Raw genomic sequence first — 22,771 nt, forward strand, 5'->3', positions numbered from 1 at the left:
ACATAAGAAGACATCACAAAAACCTCTGAAGTTCTGTTTTAATGCTTTCATTTTAATGCATCAAGATTTTTCTTCTATTCTTCTACCTATTTAAATACAAATGTGAAGCAGTAGATGATTGTGAAGCATTTTATAGTTTTATGTTGTAATTCATCCAGAGTACAGTATTTTCAGCACAGAAAAATATTGTAACTGTACAATGAAAACAATGAAGTGGACAGTATGAACTGTTACACCAGCATTACGGATTCATATTTCCATGCAAAGAAGGTGCACATCCTCTTTTGAGTTTTTTCCCCTCGGGCGTACCTCGGAAGAATTCAAGATAAGATGAAAATGCGTACTTATTCATGACTTTAACCCTCCCAAAGATATCTAGCTCTGTTTGCTCATCATGGTTAATAGCACTCATAATCTGCTTTGATTTAATGTACAGTGCATTTTCCTTTGCAACAACTTGATCTAACCAAATCTGCATGTTCTGTGGTGCCATTTCAAAGTTGTCGACAGCACAGCCATAGAATCCTCGTTTCAGATGTTCAGGCCAGGGTTGATCGGTTATCATTGGGTGGTCATCCCTCACAAATGCTGTGCACAAGGGACTGTCACTTCCTCGTGAATGGCCTACTTCACAACCAATGACAGTCATAAGGAAAAGTGAGAAGGTTCTGAAGTTACGCACCGATGCTGAAAACACAGCTGCCATAAAATAATGACCCCATCTCTCACAGTTGTAATTACACTGCTGAAACTGGAAGGTTTGGCGACAGAAGTCATTGAATTTTGATGGTTTGAGACCCTCTCTCAGCTTCTCCAGGGAGGACTCGTCCTGCTGGTCCTTAAAGCTCTGAAGAAAATTTTGAATTTCCACTTGATTGTCAGGATTCATGAATTTTCCCGCCAGAGTTACATTCAGAGTTTTCCCATTTACTTTGTAAATGCATTCATTGAGAATGTAGTAAAGGTCCGATGCAATTTCTTCTCTGGCATTGTACCGTATCTCCACTAGCAGATGTTGAATGCTTATGATATGCTTCAGGATAATGTTGTCTTCTCCTGCCGTTGGGTTTTCTAGCCAAATTGCTTTTAGGTGTCTTGAATCATCTGTGGTATAATCAGGAGCACGCCTTCTTTCGTTTTCCTCAAAAAACAAGCTCCAAGTCAGCCCCTCCAGGCAGTCGATAAAGTGATACTTTTTGCGCAGTTCCATTGGGACAAACATTTGAGGGTGGCTTGGCCAGTCCAGTGTCTGCAGATACAAAATATTTCCTTTATAATTGTGAAGTACTGGTCCTGGACAGCCAAGTTCCTTTTTTATCACCAGATCACCTCTTTGGTTTAGTTCAGCTATGACTGTGCTGTAGTGCTCATGGGACCTCCAGACACCGTTAGTTGTCGTCAGTATATCACCATCAGAATTAACTGACAGGAGTGTGTTGTATAGGTTGAGCTTTGTTTCCACACTAAAAGACCGGAGACTTTGTAGGAACTGCAACATGAAGTGTTGGTCATTTCCAACATTGCAGCTTATGAGGCTGATGGTGCCAAGATGACCAATGTTTGTTTTAGTTTTTAAGGTGAAAACAAATCTGGCAAGTTCCTTTGGGTCATAACCAGCCAACTGGGCTGCTCCAGTAGGGCTTTGACTACCATGGCCAACCAGTACAATGTCATGATTTCTAGTTGAAAACAAATTGCTTCCTTGCAGAACGTACAGTGCCCTCTTATGGTACATTAGCAGATTTGATGAACTGGGATGCTTCTGGAACAGGTAAGTGGCTGACTCAATCACTGCAGGTTCCTCTTCCATGATTACTATCGTTTGATGGCTGTATTTTGTGTCATTTTCCCTGAGGATTACATGAGTTTTGTTAGACATTAATTATGCCTCAAATTGTTCATTGTATGTGAATGTGTAACTTTCTGACTAATTTAAAAAAACTGGAATGATTTCATCTATCACATAAGAAAAACCAAGTAGGCAACACCCAGTTAAAGAAAACACTGCATGATTTTGGCAATTAGTTATTCTCTGACATTGTGTTGGTCCCATTTTGGGCTTTCCAATTTGTCTGCATTATTACTGTTTTTACTATTAGAATTATTAGAAATGCATCCGTCCATGATCTGGTGCCATATCGCAGAGCCAGCAGCCAGCCACTTCTTCCAACTCATCCATCAAAACACAGATGGGTTCCCAGGCCAGCCAAGAAATATAATTTCTTCGGTGTGTCCTGGGTCTACCCTGGTGCCTCCTCTCAGACGTTTCTTTTACACTCGGCCGCAGCTTTTCACCTGCCAGCCATACATTCACAACAACAATGCAACAACCTCCCCCGCAGCCACACCACGCACCACAAACCACGCCGACCTAGGCTGGGGAGCCATCTGGCCTCATCAAGCCTAGTGGCCACGAGCATGTTGCATGATGGACCCAACCACACAGTTCGTTCATTTCAGCACCTTTATTTTGGGGAGTGAGCAGGTGGTGGAGCTTGCTCAGCTGCCAGGAACGGGTGCAGGCACCTGCCGGTTGTTCCCACTGGCGGCAAAACACTGCCACCTGCTCCCTCCGCGTGGCCGCGAGCTCGGCCACCATTTGGGCCCGCGCCTCCCTCCCGCCCGGTCGTGGTCAAGCTATGCCATGATCCTGGGTTTTGGCACCACTGTAGAAGATGCATGGCAGACCGACCACATTGTCACACCTTGTCTACACCTTGTTTAGCTATCTCACTGGCCTCCAGTAATGAGTGAATGGTAAATGGTAAATGGACTGATTCTTATATAGCGCTTTTCTACTCTCACGGAGTACTCAAAGCGCTGTATACAACATGCCTCATTCACCCAATCACACCCATTCTCACAAGCACTTTATCTATACGTAGTGCTTACTAAGTACATTCGCACACATTCATACTCCGATGGACGCATCGGAGAGCAAGTTGGGGTTAGTATCTTGCCCAAGGATACTTGACATGCAGACTGGAGGAGCCAGGGATCGAACCACCAACCTTCCGATCAGTAGGGGACCTGCTCTACCTCCTGAGCTACAGCCACCCTGAATCATCCCCTTCTTCCCCAAACTTGGCTTCTTCTACAGAAGGCTTGTCAGTGGGATTAAGGAGTTAAGAGGTTAAGGAGTACGTCCTTAATTGAAGTCAGCAGTGCTCCCTACACACTATACACTGTGTTAGGACCTCTTTCCCCTCCTGAGTTGCCTTACAATTGAACCATGGAAAAAGACTTTGGGACTGCCTCAAAGCGATTCTGGTCTTTTTCCATACTCTCACTCAACTCCTCCCACATTCAATTTTTTTGCTTTAGCCACTGCCGAAGTTGCATTCCAGTTGGGCTGCCGGTGTCCATCATCTGTCTCCAAAGTCCCATACACTAACCAAGGCTAATAAGATTCCTTCTTCAGCTTGTTCACCTCAGATGTTGACCGTCCAGTTAGGGGATTACCACCACAACAGACACACCCCACCTTGAAGCCAAAGCATCATACAGCAGACTCAGCAATGGAGGTGCGGAACATGGTCAATATGGACTCAGTGTCCTCAGCCTTCCTCGAAATAATGTCAAAGTTCTGCCAGAGGTGGGAGTTGAAGATCTTATGGGCAGAGGCCTCTGCCAGGCCTTCCCAGTGCACCCTCATTATGTTTAGATTCATGAGGTCTGCCCAGCGTTCTCCCCCACCAACTGATCCAGCTAACCACCAGGTGGTGATCAGGTGATATATTGACAGCTCAGCTGCTCTCTTCCTCAGAGTGTTCAGAACATACAGTCACAGATCTGATAATGCAATTTCAAAACACTAACATGTGACCATGTGACCATGTGACCGGTGAAGTCTCCCAGTAGGACAATGGAGTCACCCAATCGTTCAGCGCATGAGTGCAAACGACAGTCAGGACCCATTTCCTGGCCCAAAAGCACAAGAAAACAACCCTCTCATCCACCAGCAAAAACTCCAACATACAGGCAGCAAGCCAAGGGGTTACAAAAATACCCACTCCCAATGTGCTGCTTCTCACTGAGAGCAACACTGGACTGGAACAAAGTCCAGCTCCTCTCCAGACTGGCTCCAGAGCCCAAGGCGTGCATCGGCGTGAGTCACACCTGAGTCATCTAGCTGATGTCTCCAACCTCGCACACTAGCTCAGGCTCCTTCACCACCAGAGAGGTCACATTTTGTTTCGCAGTCACCTCAATAGGCGGGGAATAGTCTGCCAGGGCCTCCGCCCTTTGCCTCCGCCCAACACGCATTTGAATTATTAACATTACTATTTTTAAGTATTGCTTACGTCCACAAATATAATCAAACAGTATATGAGTGACTTTGGTCTTTGCGATGCATGGCGCTCCCTTCACCCCAACAGTAAGGAATATTCTTTCTTCTCACATGTTCATCACTCCTACTCTCGTCTGGATTATTTTTTGGTCAGCAGCTCACTGCTGAGTGACATTTCAGACACTGAGATTCATCCTATAGCTGTCAGCGATCATGCTCCTGTATCTTTAACACTAATGCACAAGAATAATACTACGCCAAGTAAAAACTGGAGATTTAATACATCACTGCTTAAAGATGAAGACTTTATTAAATATTTTAAAAAGAGTGGACTTCATATTTAGACTTTAATGACACTCCCGGAACATCAGCTTCTGTTCTATGGGAAGCAGGAAAGCTGTGATGAGAGGTAAAATAATTTCTTTCTCATCACATAAAAAGAAAGAAGAAAACAAAAATATTCAGGAATTAGAAAAACCATCAAATCCCTAGAAGAAGCCTACGCGTCCCACCAAGATCAGGAAACATTGAACAAAAATACGCAAAACAAAACTAGAATTAAATGAGATAATTGATAAAAAACAAAATTCTTAGTACAAAGACTACGCTTACAAAATTATGAACATAGTAATAAATTCGGTCAATTTCTAGCAAACCAGCTAAAAATAAATAAAGAAAAACAACTATATGTGCTGTTCAAGATTCATCTGGGAACACAGTATATGACCGAAACAAATAAACAACATTTTCAGGGATTTCTATAAAACGTTGTATTCGCCCACAAATAAACCCGTCTAAAAAGGAAATTGATCAGTTTTAGACAACATAACTCTCCCAAAATTATTAGACACTCAAGCAATGGCACTAGATTCGCCACTGACACCAGGTGAACTCCAGGAAGCCCTGATAAGTATGCCCAATAATAAGGCTCCAGGCCCACATGGCTTTCCTGCAGAATTCTACAAAGAATTCTGGACGATTCTAGCACCAGTTTTATACAGAACGTTGTTGGAAATCAAAGAAAATGGCAGACTTCCATCAAATATGAATTCTGCAAACATTAATCTCTTACTAAAACCAGGCAAAGACCCTGTATATCCCTCAAGCTATCGTCCAATATCCCTTATAAATGTAGACCTCAAAATAATCTGCAAAGCTCTCTCAAAGAGATTAGAGAAAATAACCCCCTCTTAATTCATCCTGACCAAACTGGTTTCATAAAAGGTAGGCACTCATCAACAAATACACGTAGATTACTTAATTTGATAGACTACTCATACAGTAAAAACCTTGAAACTACAATATTTTCTTTAGATGCAGAAAAAGCGTTTGACAGAGTTAACTGAAATTTCTATTTGCAACTTTACACAAATTTGGTTTTGGATCTTCTTTCATCAACTGGTTAAAAATATTATATAATTCCCCAACAGCTTGTGTGAGAACAAATGACCAGACATCCTCCAGCTTCTGTCTCCTGAGGGGCACCAGGCAGGGATGCCCACTCTCCCTTCACTGTTTGCAATTTTTATCGAACCACTAGCAGCAGCAATTAGACAGAATTCAGTAATTAAGGGCATAAAATGCAAGAACGTGGAACATAAAATCAGCCTTTATGCGGATGATGTGTTACTCTTTCTCCAAAATTCACAAACCAATCTCTGGGGTGATTGAACTGATAAACTCTTTTGCAAGAATATCAGATTACTCAATTAACTGGTCAAAATCTACAGTCCTTCCGATTAATTGCTCCTTCCATAATTCCTCTTCTACTCCACTGCAATCGGGAAATATAAAATATTTAGGTATTAATGTATCTCCCAAGCTTGCAGATCTAACTAAATTAAACCATATCCCACTTTTAAAGAAGGTAGAAGGTGATCTGGCTAGGTGGAAATGTCTACCCATATCACTCATGGGAAGGGTTGCCGCTATAAAAATGATGGTATTACCAAAAATAAATTATTTATTCTCAATGATCCCAACTAAACCGCCGCAAGATTGGTTCAGATCTCTAGATTCATATATGTCCAAATTCCTTTGGAAAAATAAGCCCCCACGTATAAGCTTAAAAACACTACAAAAGACCAAGGATAAAGGAGGATTAGAACTACCTAACTTTCAGCACTACTTCTTAGCCAACAGGCTTCAGTTTATCTCAGGATGGCAAAACATACCCTCTTAGATGAACCTTGGCTAGATGTAGAACAAGCACTTTGCAATAATCTAGAGATTTCAGATCTACCATTTATCAGCTCAAACATCCAACGACATGAATGCTTCAAAAGCATCAACATCAGCTCTTCTCTGACAGCGTGGTGGGAGTTTCTGAAGTTGACAGAGTCTTCATTAATCCCATGCAAACGTACACCTATCTGGAACAACCCTGACATATTACAAAACAATAATATGATAAACTTTTCAGATTGGAGTAGTAAAGGAATCAAATACTTAGAACATATACTAGAAGGAACAGAATTTATTTCATTTGACAGACTAGTTACACAATATGGGATCAACAAGAAAAGATTTTAGAATATCAACAAATTAAATCCATAATAAAAAAGAGATTTAAACCGGGTCAAGTTGAACTACAAACGCCACCAAGTGTGGTTCAATTTCTTACTCTTAAAACCCCCAAATTACTATCGAAAATATACAGAATGCTTTCTAAAACAGATGAATCAATATCACTTCCTATTGCAAAATGGGAAGCGGATTTATCAGTTAACTTTGACCAAAACTTCTGGTCTCAGATTTGCTTAAAACCTTTCATCTAATTAGAAATCCCAGTCTTCAATTAATTCAATACAAAATACTACATAGAGTGCACTATACAGGCCATCGGATGTTCAAGATGGGCTTTACGTCTACCAACAACTGCTCACACTGCCAAACCAATTCACCGGACAATTATATCCACGCTCTTTGGTTCTGTCCACCAGTTCAGAAGTTTTGGCGCGAGATATGTGAAGACTTATCAAAGTGTCTGAAATGTAACATTCCAACTTCCCTTTAGTATGTTTGTTGGGCAGCTTAGATAATGTCACTCCAGAAAAGAATATAGCCCATATGGTTTTCACTGCCCTATGCATAGCCAAGAAAACAGTCCTCATGAACTGGAAAATAAAAATAATCTTAATTCTAACCAATATAGAAATTATCTATTAGATTACATTAGTCTTGATACAGCCTCTGCCACCACATCAGATCAATTGCTCTGGGCTCCTTTGATCAGCTCCATCACCTAGTGGGGTGGGGATCTTAGTTTGGTCCCACCTTCACTGTTGTGATTGGTGTGGGGGTAGGGACAGGCTTAGGGCATCAGGGGGTTCCCCGGGAGCATCTTCCTTGGGGGGCTCAACCCGGGGTAACGGTCATGGCCAATTAGGGGCTCTGTTGGCTCTTAGGTGACGGTTTCCTCGTGGCTGCGTGCAGCAGGGCTAGGGAGGGTCTGTGCTGACGGACGTGGGTTACTGACCTGGTAGCCTGGCTGCCCCTGGGTGGGTCCGGGATGGGCGTGAGGTTCTGGGGCACTCCGTCTCTGGGCTGGGCCCTGGCCAAGCCTCAGGGGCTTGGGTCCTGGTTGGTGTGTTGCCGGGGTTGTGGGCGGGTGGGTGTATGGGGGCCCAGTCCTGGCGCAGGGTGCCGCCTGTGCATCGAACCACCTGGGGGCTCTTCAACTGGTGGGGAGGTTGTCAAATCCTGCAGGAGATTTCCTCTCTTCAGGAACTCTCTCTGCAGGAGGGGAGATACAGGAGAGGTGGAGGAAGATCTCAGCCTGGGCGCCTATTGTCTTGTGTAGTCTGGAAGATGAGTGGATGATGGGTGGGTGCAGTTTTCTCTGTGGTGGGGTCAGGTGGACTGTCCCGGGCTCTGTGGGGCCGGCCGGCGTTGCTGCACTGGGCCCCGGTCCGGATGGGCCTGGGCCCCCTTTCCTGGCGGGTTGCAGAGTATGGGGGTGCCTACTGGGGTCAGCGGGGAGTTGGGCCCCAGGAGGGGTCACTGCCCTCCCTTCCTTCCCTCCCCATCTCCAGCTGCCTCCTCTTCCCGCTCAACCACAATCACCCACACATGCAGGGCCTTGGGGTAGGGGTGTGTCACCAGGGTGCAGAGGAGACATCCCCCCTCTGTCCCCTTCTGGCTGCCTCCGCCTCAATTTTATCCCACAACTTAGACATTCACATTACTCACACTCTCATTACACATACATATAGGATCTTGGGGTGGGCACGCTACACGGATTCCAAATTACCATCAGGGTGTACACCTCACCCCTGGCGTCGTTGCCCACCTCTCAATTTTAAATACACGAGACATTGAGGGCTAGCAGGAGGGGCTATACGCTTACCTGCTGCTCTGGCAGGTAGCTCCATGCCCTCCTGGGTTTTAAATGCACCTTAGAACACACATACATCAACACTACATATGAGCGGGTGGAGGGAGGTTTGAGTCTTCCCACACCCCGTTCTCTGCGGCCTGCTGGAGCGGGGGCTAGGAGGAGGAGTTGGCCGTCCGACTGGGGTCTGGAATGTGGGGCCTCCCTGCTGCTGCGGAGTCGGGCGGTCTGCTTCTCCCCCACCGCAGGGAAAAGGGTAACACCACCTGGGTCTGGGCGCAGTTTCCCCTCCAGGGCAAGGGTACCTAGACCCGGGGCTTAGAGTACGCTTGGGGAGTGTGATTGTGTGTACAGTGTCTCTATGTCTGTCTCCACGTTGGGTGAGTGTTGAGTAATTGTATATGAGAGCATGAGGGTGGGAATAGATGTTTGTATCTGTGTGTGCCTGTTTGTCTGTGTCTATATGTCAGGTTGGGTATCAGACGCCACCTCTCTGGGGACATCTCAGGCCCTCCAAGGTTTGGAGGCCCATCTCCCCCACCACTTCCCCTGCCGGTGGCAGACGCCCTCAGACATCGGGTGCGTTGGTGGTTCTTTGTGTCCGGGGTGGGCGCCCAGGTACCCACCGGCTCACTCCTTGGCGGCTGCTTATCGGGGCCTGGAGCCTGGGGCTCGCTCGGGCCACTTCGGGATGGGGTGCCCTTGGCCTCTCGGCCGGGCTCGGTCACTCAGGCACAGCTGGCTGCCGGCGGAGCTCACGGGCACGTCACTGCAACCCCCGGCTTCTGCTCGCGGCTGCTGAGTGACCCTCATCTGGGACTCTCCTCAGCTCTTTCTGGGATAGTGGCGCGGCTGCCCTCTGTTGGTCTTCCTTGGTCTCTTGTGTTCTGGGGGCCTCTGGATGTCTGGAGTTTTGATCTCCTCCATACCTGCTTCATGCCCTGGAGGACGGGGCAGTGGCCCCCACACCCTCTAGCAGATCATTACATGAAGGAACCTTTTAAAAACAAGTGCGTTCATGCTCACAGGTGCACACACGGGTGATCACACACACAAACTACACCCTTTTTGGCTCCTACCTCAAAGCACACTGTGCGCTGTCGATCTCACGTGCTGCACAATAATGTTTAATATTTAGTATTTACTGTCATATTCCCATATATCATTGTGATGTTGTTTATTACTCTCGTTTTCTTCTGCTTGCTTTCTTTTTCTTTCTCAACAGGTGATCCAGGTGATCGATATATGTATTTTTTGTCTGCTTATTCTGTTGGTTTTGGTTTTGCCCTTTTTCCCCGTCCCTCTTCTCAGCTGTTTTTCTTTCCTCTTTCTTTCTCCCTTTCTTTCCACCAGTCAAGTCTGTCCCGTATTCAGCAAGTGAAAATAAAATAAACAATAAAGGTGAATCAAATGGACCATTACGGCAAGGCTGGGATGGTCCATTTGGTAAAGTAAATCCGTTGGGCATCTTTCTTCGCCTTTAGACAATAATTCTGATGGCAAAAGAACCAAACGGGACAGGTTTTAAAAAAAAAAAAAAAAAAAAAAAAAAGTATTGCTTACGTCAGTCTACAGCCATGTTAGTGATACTCTGAAGCCTTCTCTAGGTCTTAGAAATACAAATCTATCTTTATGATTTTAAGCTCAAATACACCGCTCAAAAGTTAAAGGAACTCTTTTTAATCAGAGTATATCATCAACTCAGTTAAACGTCTGGAATATTGATCTGGCGAGTTGATTGGCAGAGGGGGGTTGTTGATCACTTTCATTTGCTTTGGTGTTAGTGAAACTATCACCAGGTGCACTAGTGAGGCAACACAACCACCAAAACAGCTAGACCATTTCTGACCAGTTTTGCATATTACTAGGGTCATTTTCCTACGGTTGAATGAGGCGATCCCATATGGAAAAGAAATAGAAAAAACTTATAAAAGACTTGCATAAGATGTGGCCTACTTCATATAGTGAATCATATAAGGCTTATATGATTTATTCATGAAAGTGGCCACTTTCATATATTGTTTTAGTAAGTATCCAAAACATACAAGTTTCATTTATATAATTTTTCAAGGGATCTTATATCTGTTTTCACTCTTATATGCTTTTCATACAAGTTTCACACAAGACAGATACAAACTTTATAAGATTTATGTATATCTTTTCCATATGGGATACCTTGACCCTAGAGAGGTTGCACAGATAGTCAGAAGATTTGCTGTGTCTTCCAGCACAGTCTCATAATCATGGAGGAGATTCCAGGACAGAGGCGGTTCCTCTAGGAGAGCTAAACAGGGCCAGAGAAGTCCTTAAACATCAACAGGACGGGTATTTGCTCATTTGTTAAAGGAGAAACGGGATAAGCACTGCCAAAGCCCAACCAAATTACCTCCACCAGGCCACTGGTGCGAATATCTCTGACCAAACAATCAGAAACGGATTGTGTGGTCTGGGTGGCCGAAGAATTGACATCAGCACTGGGCCCTGTGCTCACTGTCCCACACTGTGGAGCCTCACTGGCATATGCCATAAAATACCAGAATTGGTAGGTCTATGACTGGAAACCACTGATTTCCACAGCACAGCACAGACAGCAGGTTCACCTGGTGAAGCCACGAAGAATGTTTTGGTGCTTATATTATCATTCAGCATGGTTTGGTGGTGGGTCAGTGATGGTCTGGGGAAGCAGACCTCTACAGGCTAGGCAACAACACCATGACTACCATTAGGTATTGGGATGCAATCCATCGACCCATCATCAGACTTTACACTAGTGCAGACGGTCTTGGTTCCTCCTGGTGCACAACAGTGCCCGAGTATTCCTTCATCCTCTGATCAGGGCATTGAATGATGAAGAAGTTGATATAACTGACTTGCCCTTACGTAAATGCAACAAAACACCTCCAGGACATTACTGTATATGTAACTCCATCCATCACTGCCAGGTTCAGACTGTCCAGGAGCTCAGTGATACCCTGGTCCAGATCTGGAAGGAGATGCCCCAGGACACGATCTGTTGTCTCATTAGGAGCATTCCCTGTCAATGTCAAGGGACATTGTTTTTCTATGTAACACTGAACCTACAGATATGCAGTGTTTGTTCCCTGCCAGGCTTAATCTAGTGTTAAAAACATCAGTCTGTTACATTATGTGGTGGCTTACCAGTGTTCTGGAATGAAGGTGGATTGATTCCTTTGAACATTCCAGTCTGCAATGACAGAGAATCAAACAATAAATCTAATGTCTGAATGTACTCTTGTGTTTCTTTTAAGGTAACTGCTGATCATACTCCTCCTTAATTTTTTTTCTTTCTTTCAGATGTAAATGTACTGTTACACTAAAAACATTTGCTTTGTCAAGAGGAGCACTATAAACTCTCTATGGGCTCCTCTTGTTTATTTTATTGATTTATTCGTTTGTTTTTAATATTATTTTTTACATATGTTTTATTTATTATTATTATTATTATTAGTAGTAGTAGTAGTATTATCAGGGAAGGTCCTATGTGCACAGTGATATGTCACAAGCCATAATGACAGTGTAATTAAAAGGAGGGGCAGATGGCCACAAGGCTCAGTCAACAAACCCGCACAAATTTCCCTCCTCACTCCAGCCTAAGAAACGTACAATAAGGTAGAGGACTACCCATGGAAGGAGAGGGTCAGCTCCCCAGTTCCCCACACCCCACCACAGGGCAGGGAAAACAGATCCGGGGCTCCCACAACAACATTCTGGAGTACGACCAAGGTGAGCACTAATTGACTGTAGTGTTTTCTACACTCACTGGTCAGCACCCACTATCCCCACTGCAAAGGGTAGTTTAGAGCACAGGTGTCTAACTCCAGGCCTCGAGGGCCGGTGTCCTGCAGGTTTTAGATGTGTCCTCGATCCAATACAGCTGATTTAAATGGTTAAATTATCTCCTCAACATATCTTGAAGTTCTCCAGAGGCCTGGTAATGAACTAATCATGTGATTCAGGTGTGTTGACCCAGGGTGAGATCTAAAACCTGCAGGACACCGGCCCTTGAGGCCTGGAGTTCAACACCTCTGGTTTAGAGTATGCAGATGAGGGACTTGGAGGGCCATCTGCCTACTGAGTCCTAATATTAGTCACCTACTAAATAAACAAAGGACCAAATAACAGGAACAAGCTAGCCTGGCCCAAGTTTGACACATGCTTCTCCCAACGTGCTCAAACTATCCTCTTACTGAGGAATGGTATTCATTTGGTGGCTGAATTAAAGTTATTTCTGACATTTTTTTTCCACTGATGCATTTTTTTTGTTATTGCAGATCAAAATGATGTGGCTTTGTTTTACATGTGTACAGAAATACATTAACACTGTAAATACCACTAACTTTGCTCTCGTTTAGTGAATGATGGACAAAGAAAATGGTGCTGTAGACTTTAAGATATCATGTTACTGATATATAAATGGCCTGTATTTGTATAGCGCTTTACTAGACCCCAAAGCGCTTTACACAACCAGTCATCCACCCATTCACACACTGGTGATGGCAGCTACATTGTAGCCACAGCCACCCTGGGGCACACTGACAGAGGCGAGGCTGCCGAACACTGGCGCCACCGGGCCCTCTGACCACCACCAGTAGGCAACAGGTGAAGTGTCTTGCCCAAGGACACAACAACCGAGACTGTCCAAGCCGGGGCTCGAACCGGCAACCTTCCGATTACAAGGCAAACTCCCAACTCTTGAGCCCATATATTCCCTCTTTAACAATTCTATGATGAAAGAAGTGCTATTTCAAAAAAAGACATCCAGAACATGTTTACATTAAAAAAAAAATATAATGATCTTACCAGAGTTTATTCCTGCTGCCAGAGACAGCTGAACAATAAGCCAAAATCCACTGAGTTTCAACATAGCTGTGACGCTCTGTGAAGTGCAGCTGAAATGAAGTTCACTGTGGATTCAGCAGATAGACGAGCTTCAGGTTATATCTGCCCACATTTGGTTAGATAGTAATGTAAATGACAAACCTGCATCTATGCCCATGCAGTTAAACAGTTACTTCACTCTTTAAAGTGTGTGCACCAACATATTCTTTCTGCTCTGACTGTGAATTACTACCATTCATAACTGACTCAATTTGCTAATTGACACATGCAAATGTTGTAAGTGTAGATCCCACTGAGATGTTCCAGCAGACAACTTCACTTTTAAAACGGCAAGTAAATTATTTACAAGGTGCATTGCTGTTAAGAAAATCATGTGAGAGATAAAAAAAGACTCCCACCTCATTAGAATGAGTCAAGATTAAATATTAGAATCTTTATAGTTCAAGACAGAATCTATTGTAAGAGTTTGACTGTTTTATAAAAAAAATATCACACATAAAAGTGGAATGAAAACTGTGACATTAGTAATAATCATATCCTAAGTGCACTGAACAACAGCCGATGCTAAGAAAATAAGCTCGAGGTGTTCCCGTCCCTTTCTGCTAACCAGCTGGTATTTGTTTGCTAGAGTCATGTGTTACACTGGGGACGGGGATCTGTATCCTTATGAACTATAATAAATTATGATTAATTTCTGTCTCACTTTTATGAGTGATAATTTAATAAAGCAAACAAAAACTACCACAATGCATTCTCCCTTGACATATTAAGATTCTAACATCCAGTACATTGGAAACATGGTACACTGCAAATATACTGACCTAACAGGAACTGTGGAAACCAGTAAAAACCAATTTCATCCACTTCAGTTCAATTCAATTTTATTTATATAACGTCAAATCACAACAACACTCGCCTCAAGGCGCTTTATATTGTAAGGTAGACCCTAGCATAATAGATACAGAGAAAAACCCAACAATCATATGACCCCCTATGAGCAAGCACTTTGGCGACAGTGGGAAGGAAAAACTCCCTTTTAACAGGAAGAAACCTCCAGCAGAACCAGGCTCAGGGAGGGGCGGGGCCATCTGCTGTGATTGGTTGGAGTGAGAGAAGGAAGACAGGATAAAGACATAAGAAAATCCACCTGCCAAACTCCTCGTTGACTGCTGGTGACTCCCCCCAACAACAAGCGATGCCCACTCCTGCTTAAAATATGACTTTAGCTGCTTAAACAAATGGATGAATGGAACTGTAGAATATCTTGTTCAGTCTGAGACAATTTGGAGAACTGGACTGGGACAAAAATGTATATGTGTATATATTTCATTTTGTATGATTATTATTATTGAAAATGATTTTAATCAGGTACAGTTGTTGTTGGGTTAGTTCTTAGTTGCCTGCAACATGTGACAATAATTAAAAGTCACACTTGAGCTATTAGCAGTGACTCGTGATCAAAGCAACCTTTCATTTTACCCGAATCCTTGAATTTCTCCCTTCCTGATTGTGTCCCTCCATCTATTTTCTTACTCTTTAATTTCACCTTCCTCCGTCTCTTCCTTACTTCTCCACAGCTGATGCTAGCAGCAGGTCTGGTTACTAGCTGCTTGTAGCTGTTACAAGCTGTTACTAGTTGTAACTAGTTGTTGCTGGTACTGTTCAAAGGTATGCCAGATTACCAGTGCAGCCCTGGTTTTTGCTCCAATGAACAGAGACAGTTAAAAAGCAGACACTGGAGCCTGTTCAAACCTGAAAATGTCTGAAGCACTGGGCAGCATTGTGGTTCAGTGGTTAGCACTTTTGTCCCATTTTTATAGTTTTCTTTCTGAAGTATCTATACCCCGTCACTTCTGAGAATGGTAACTGTGTTTCTAGTTCTCTGCCTTGGTTGTTAGTTTGCTGTTGTGCTATTCCCAGTTGTGTTGTGTGTCTGTCTAATATCTATGTGTTCTGTCTCTATGTCAAGCTCACGTGTCTTTATCTGAGTCTGTGTGCATATGTGATACTTGCTGTTTTATTTTGACAGTCCCTCATCTCGTGTGTCTTCAGTTTTGCTTCCCTGTCTCAGTTAGATTACACTCAGCCGTGTTCCCAGGTCCAGGTGTGTCCTCTCTGCCTGATTCCCTCTTTTGTATATATCGTCTGTTTCTCTGTCATCATCATCTTATCTTCCCTCATACTGTGTGTTCAGTTTATGTGTAGTTTCCCAGTGTAGCAAATCCTTAGTATCAGCCCAATGTGAAGTGTTTAGTCATTGATTACTAATTGTTTGCCTCTTTTTCAATTTAACTCAACAGATGCCTTTTCCAGATATCTTAGCAAAAGATGATGAAGGGAAGAAGAAAACTGAGCAGGTGGCTGACCGTCATCTTCCCTGAAATTATGTGCTCTCATTTGTGAAGAGAATGGGATGCCAGTGGCAGACCAGCCGGTTCCAGTATTCTTTTGGGAACGTCAGACGATTTGGGTGGTGCTGGAATGTGAGCACGTCCCGCTACTAAAGGACTGGCAGCGTTTGTTCTGTTCCTCATTGCACAAAGACAGCGGTCCTGAGGCACAGTGGTTGCCTTTCTACAGTCCTGTCCTGCTTCCCCTGGTATCTCTACCACAGTCTTTCACAGCGAACGTCAGCTGCACCTAGACTGAAACATAACTCTGCCGTCTGCACACATCCAGAGTTTGTGCAGCACCAGGGAAACGTTCAGTGTGACTCTTGGTTTAGTTGCCAGATGTTTTTCATTTTAATTCTGCTTGTTTTTTATAGCTCAATAAAAGCTATTTGAACACAGTTACTTGTTTTTCAAAACAAATTGTTGTAGTTTCTCTTTTGGTCTGTTTGTTAGCAGAATTAAATGTTCAGGCACAGGAAGTGAGTTATCATTGTAAAACAAAATCTCATCGTTGTTTTTTTTCTTTTTTTGTAGTTTTAAGTGAAAAATCACATATTGACATACAGCAGCAGCAGATTTTTGTTTCAAATGTTTTTAAGAACAAATATAGCAAAGTGAACAGTACTAATGTTTTCATGGCAGTATTATCAAATTATTACACGAAGTAAAGCCAGTGTTTTATTCAGCTCGGGTCTGTCAATATTCACATCCATCAGTGTGTAGTTGGTAAGAACTGTATTAACAGTATGCTGTAATTACAATAACTTTTTTTGCACTTTTTTAAATAGCTGGTAAATGATGGTATTAATTATGGAATAAAAGTACCAGATTTTTCACATAAAACAACTTTTTTTATTATCCTGTAAAAATATGGACATTTTCTTTATTGTAATTATGAAAAACTTGATGGTAAATTTCTCTTATTTTATGCATTTTTTCTGGCCCCCCCGCTGCCAGAATGTTACCACCATGCTTGGCAGAGACAGAACCTGATGCTGTTTAAAGGTTAACATGGATTCTTTTGTAGAATATTAAATGTTTTACTCTTGTAATGACCTTTGGTGGTCGATCACTCCTATAAGAGTAACTGTTGCTCTTGACAATTTTGAACATGGACTTTGTATCCAGACTCTTCAGAGGTGGCTTTGTAACCTTTTCCAGTGTGCAAAGCAAAAAGAAATCTTTTCACTGAGTTCTTCAGAAATCTTCTTTTTGTGCCACATATCATTCATGGATTAGGTTCTCCTTCTGACTTATAAATTCATTATTTTTGATGTTATTTTTCTGCAAAAATAAGGAAAATCTCAAAGGATTCACAAACTTTTGCTATACTTGTCTTAACACCTTCATGTTTGATACTGAGAGGCATTCAGTCTGTTACCACATGGCTGTTTCCAGGTCACTGATAATCCTCCCCAATCTTCTTTTCTCCTCATTAGCCATCTTACCCGCTGCTGCGCTCACAGTGAAGCCTGTGACTTATTCTGAAGAACACTAATTTCACATGCTGTGGCTTGGACCTTATGTTAGTGCTGGGAATACTGGTAAATAGTAATATATGCTTCCACTGTATGTAATACTGGGACATGACAGCTAAATGGATATTTGGATCAGCAAAGAACTTTGAAATGAAGCTAATAAATGCATCGTCTCAAAGAGCAAACAACTGCATTTTGATGGTCACATCAGTATGGTTTGACTAATTCTGCAGCTACACCTGGTTTGTGTATAACGGAGTCTGCAGGTGAAATAACCCGAACGGAGATTTTTGAGCCGGACGTCAGATCAAGATTCCCCAGCAAAGTATCAAGATAGAAATCAAGAAAAACAGCAAGATTCCTAACAAAAGGTATGTCCACACATGACACATGTTGACCTCATGCCAGATATGTTTATATCGTTTATAAAAACACTTTACATGTTGCATCATATCTGTTCATATGAGCTAATGTAAAAAATTCATAACTAGAGACATGTTGTTCAGCTAACATACTGGAACATGTAACAAAAAAGGAACATCGGTTGGTTGAAGACTTAATCGAACTCACAATGAAGGCTTATTTTGTTGGATGTCATGTATATACTACTGACATGTACAAAGCAAGGGCAGGAATTGCTTTCTCTTCACTTCTCCGTGTAGCAGAGCCTGAGATATCCTGCATGTGAACTTCACTCAGAGATGGAGAAAGATAAGAACAACAGACCAGGAGAGGAAGAAGAGCAGTTATATTCAAAGGTAAGGATGCTCAGTGCTGTTTGATAAACTGGAAATTTAAAGTTTACATGTAAGTCCTCGTGTTTTTAAATCAGATACTGTATCTGTACATGTGACAGTATGTCCTTCATGCTGTGAAACATGCTGCAGAACAAAGGTAACTTTGTGTTATTTAAAAACAGTCATCAGGTTAGTGCAGGTTAACTATATTAGTTTACTGTACTGTGAAGTTAAAGTACAGAACAGTGTGTGACTGGTGCTTGTGCTCAGAGTTACATCTAGTGTTTAAAGTTAAGCTGATGATGCTTAGATTCAGTCATTGAATTCCACCAACGTTCTACTGTAGAGCACAGAAATCAGCCAGGACAAATGGCTGATGAATGCAGTGGTATAAATCCACTCAGAGCAGCACACATCAGCTGATCACAGCCTGCACACTAAAAAAATCTCAATAGAAATTATTGTGAGTCCTGCTCATCTGACTCATTTTCCTGTTTAGAGACAAAGTCGCTCTCTACAACAGAATATAACCATTATTTATTAGGGCCCGAGCACCGAGAGTGTGAAGGCCCTATTGTATCTGCTCTGTTTATTATTACTATTATTATTATTATTATTATTATTATTATTAGGGCCCGAGCACTGAGAGTGCGAAGGCCCTATTGTATCTGCTCCGTTTATTATTATTATTACTATTATTATTATTATTATTATTATTATTATTATTATTAGGGCCCGAGCACTGAGAGTGCGAAGGCCCTATTGTATCTGCTCTGTTTATTATTACTATTATTATTATTATTATTATTATTATTATTAGGGCCCGAGCACCGAGAGTGCGAAGGCCCTATTGTATCTGCTCTGTTTATTATTACTATTATTATTATTATTATTATTATTATTATTATTATTATTATTAGGGCCCGAGCACTGAGAGTGCGAAGGCCCTATTGTATCTGCTCTGTTTATTATTACTATTATTATTATTATTATTATTATTATTAGGGGCCCGAGCACCGAGAGTGCGAAGGCCCTATTGTATCTGCTCTGTTTATTATTACTATTATTATTATTATTATTATTATTATTAGGGCCCGAGCACTGAGAGTGCGAAGGCCCTATTGTATCTGCTCCGTTTATTATTATTATTACTATTATTATTATTATTATTACGGCAAATGAATCGGCCTTTTGAGGGCCTAAACATGCTCAAAAACTCATGAAATTTTGCACACGCGTCAGGTCTCGTCAAAATTTACGTATTTTAATGTCGTCAGAAATATCAAGGGAAAATTGGCTCAGTAGCGCCACCTAGAAAAATGAAAAACGCGAGCCCCCGGTGTGGGTATGACCTACATGTATGAAACTCGGAACACATATCTACCATTAGGAGATGCACAAAAAAGTCTATTATGGCCATGTCCTAAACCCAACAGGAAGTCCGCCATTTGGAAGTGAACGTGACATTTTGGCTCTGATTTTGCCATTTCCATGCCTTGAACTTTTTCGAATTCCTCCTTGGGATTTGATTGCATAAGCTTCATATTTGGTCAGTCTAAACTACACACCTGGGCCATGTTAAATTGCGGAGCTTTTGAGTTTTCGGGATACGGTGAGGCCGTGGCGCCATGGCGAATTTCGATGACTCGCCATGACAATCTTATTGCCTCTCATTTTGTCATACATGTTCCGACCTGGACCAAAGAGGACACATACGATAAGGCTCCACCCCTGAACATATTTCAACTGCCATATTTGACACCAGGGACAGCGCCACCTAGTGGGAACAGGAAATGTCATGTTTTACACTTTGAGGTACAGTAATGTGATGGGTGACATCAGCAGCCTCAAATGTCTCCAGGAAAGCCTTAAGGAGTTGGTCTTGGGTTACAGTAAAAACTGTGAGTTTTCGCGGAAGGGTGTGACCCCTGCAGCATGGCGAACATTGATGTCTCGCCATGAAGAAACAAATTAGTATAACTCAATGAAATCCAGTCTGATCAGTACCAGACTTTACAGGGATGATGTCAGACCCGCCCTGAAGAGAATGATGTGCCCATTGTCAGGAATACGTAGAGCGCCACCTAGTGGCAACAGGAAATGTCACTTCAAAAGCAGTGAGTATCACCATCAGTCCCTCATGATGCCTCAGTGCGAAAATTGTGACTTTAAACTGAACGGCGCACCCTGGTAGCAACGCGGTTCACCATGAAAAATGACGTAGCTTTTGAGGGGCTTGGAAAGTTTAAAAAGTCTTGAAATTTGGCGCACACCTCTGATGTGATGAAGGCTTCTTTGTTATGTGATCCTTTTCCTTGAATAGCGCAAAATGGCTCCACAGCGCCCCCTACAAAATTTCAAAACATCAGCCCCTGCTCTGTTTTTTATCTATGAGTCTGAAACCAGGTAAGCTTATGGAAGATATAAAGATATACAAAAAACTCTCTTGGAGCAATATCCCAAATCCAACAGGAAGTCAGCCATTTTAAAATTAATGTGTAATTTTGGCGACATTTTCCCCTCTTTTCAGGCACCGTTCTGTGACGAACTCCTCCAAGGGATTTCATCAGATTGACCCGATCTCCTGTGTGTGGAATCTAAAGACCTTTGTGATGTTAAATTGCGAAGCTTTTTACGTTCAGGGAAACGGGGTGGTCGTGGCGGCATGTGGAGTTTCAATCACTCGCCAAAAAGCAGTAATCTGCTGTCACTCAAAAACACAATGTCCAATCTCTCCCAAAGGTCACAGGCGTGATGAGACTCGAGCTCGGAAATGTTTGTTATGCCATTTGTCATTAATGGTTAGAGCGCCACCTAGTGGGACGACAATAATCATGACTGAATGAGATGAAATTTTAGCTGGTGGTTAAATGCATGAATTCTATCAACGTGACATTTGATTGGACGTGCTGGTTGTAGGTGTTGGGCGTGGCACGACGCGATGGGGTGCGAGGGCCCTCATAACGCTGCTTGCAGCTTTAATTAGGGCCCGAGCACTGGTAGTGCGAAGGCCCTATTGTATCTGCTCCGTTTCTTATTAGGGCCCGAGCACAAAAGTGCGAAGGCCCTATTGTATCTGCTCTGTTTCTTATTATTATTATTATTATTATTATTATTATTATTATTATTATTATTTCGGCAAATGAATCGGCCTTTTGAGGGCCTAAACATGCTCAAAAACTCATGAAATTTTGCACACGCGTCAGGTCTGGTGAAAATTTACGTATTTTCATGTCCGTAGACATGTCCAGGGAAAATTGGCTCAGTAGCGCCACCTAGAAAAATGAGAAACGCGAGCCCCCGAGATGGGTATGACCTACATGTATAAAACTCGGAAAACATATCTAACATTCGGAGACGCACAAAAAAGTCTATTATGGCCATGTCCTAAACCCAACAGGAAGTCCGCCATTTGGAAGTGAAGGTGACATTTTGGCTCTGATTTTGCCATTTCCATGCCTCGAACTTTTGCGAACTCCTCCTTGGGATTTGATTGTACAAACTTGGTCTTAAACCCTCGCCAAAAAGCAGTAATCTGCTGTCACTCAAAAACACAATGTCCAATCTCCCTCAATGGTCGCAGTCATGATGAGACTCGAGCTTGGAAATATTAGTTTTCAGTAATGGTTAGAGCGCCACCTGGTGGGACGACTATATTCATGATTGAATGAGATGAAATGTTAGCTGGTGGTTAAATGCATGAATTCCATCAATGTGACATCAGATCGGACGTGCTGGTTTTAGGTGTTGGGCGTGGCTCGACGTGCCGGGGTGCGAGGGCCCTCATAACGCTGCTTGCAGCTTTAATTTATTTTATTTTCCTTCTTTTTCTCTGCTCATATTCTACAAGCTAAGTCCATTTATTAGACTTATACAAAAATAATGTTGGTATTCCCCATGTACTGACATTATTTTATTAACAGAATAATATTTTTGCCTTCTTACTTTGAGTACTTTTCAGAGCATGTACTTTTTCACTTTTAAAGGTGTAAAAAAAAGTTGAATCTGACCATCCTACAGCTGGACTAAACATCACACCTGTCCTACATACCAGTCTTCTGTCAGGATTTTGCTTTTTTGTTTGTTTTGTTTGTTTACTTATTTCTTTCTGGTAAGATAAAAAAATATATATATATATCACTAATCTAAACGATATGAGATGGCAGAAAACAAACCAGTAACCTGTTGGTCATTAGTAGTCAAACCCACACCAAGTTGCCCACCTATTATTTCTAAAGGCCTTGTTAAATAGGAGGCCATACCAGGGGTCTTAAAGTCACTGTTATGAAGGCAACATGAGCAGAGACACAAACATGCTGAGGGATTGTCTGTGTTAGGTCACTGACAGACTCACAAACTAATGTGCACACTTATGTCTGCACTTTGATTTTGTTAAATACGAACACAATGACAGCAGCAGTGCTGCCACGTGTGCACAGACAGAGAGGACCAATCTGTTTATTTGGTAGTTCAATGAAAGGATTCAGTTAGTTAAGATGGAGGAAGGAGGTTTGTCTTGTTATACAATATTTGATATTTAAAAAACAAAACTACTACTACTACTTGAACACTAACGTGGTCCTCCAATGAGATGACAGCAGTGGCCCACAGCGCATTTAGTTTGAGACCCCTGGTACACACAGCTTGAACCTGAGGCCTGAGGAGGGCCTGTTGCT

The 22,771-nt window shown here is 42.5% G+C and overlaps 1 protein-coding gene across 1 annotated transcript; it reads right to left on the reverse strand.

Moving 5' to 3' along the window:
- Positions 1-31: 31 nt before the first annotated feature.
- On the reverse strand, positions 32-13,536 carry LOC116333394. Its single transcript, XM_031756618.2, has 3 exons — positions 13,449-13,536; positions 11,787-11,832; positions 32-1,850 (listed from the first exon to the last, which is right to left on the reverse strand). The coding sequence occupies exons 1-3, from the start codon at positions 13,510-13,512 to the stop codon at positions 242-244; spliced, it is 1,719 nt and encodes a 572-aa protein (XP_031612478.1). The 5' UTR covers positions 13,513-13,536; the 3' UTR covers positions 32-241.
- Positions 13,537-22,771: the final 9,235 nt, after the last annotated feature.

The sequence above is a fragment of the Oreochromis aureus genome, linkage group 22, assembly GCF_013358895.1.
Source record: "Oreochromis aureus strain Israel breed Guangdong linkage group 22, ZZ_aureus, whole genome shotgun sequence".
Lineage (NCBI taxonomy): Eukaryota > Metazoa > Chordata > Actinopteri > Cichliformes > Cichlidae > Oreochromis > Oreochromis aureus.

Coding starts and splice junctions, on each gene's coding strand:
- LOC116333394 (XM_031756618.2), bottom strand. CDS start 13,512: ATGTTGAAACTCAGTGGATTTTGGCTTATTGTTCAGCTGTCTCTGGCA. Junction 11,833..13,448: donor GGCAGCAGGAATAAACTCTG/GTAAGATCATTA, acceptor CTGTCATTGCAG/ACTGGAATGTTCAAAGGAAT. Junction 1,851..11,786: donor ACCTTCATTCCAGAACACTG/GTAAGCCACCAC, acceptor TGTAATCCTCAG/GGAAAATGACACAAAATACA.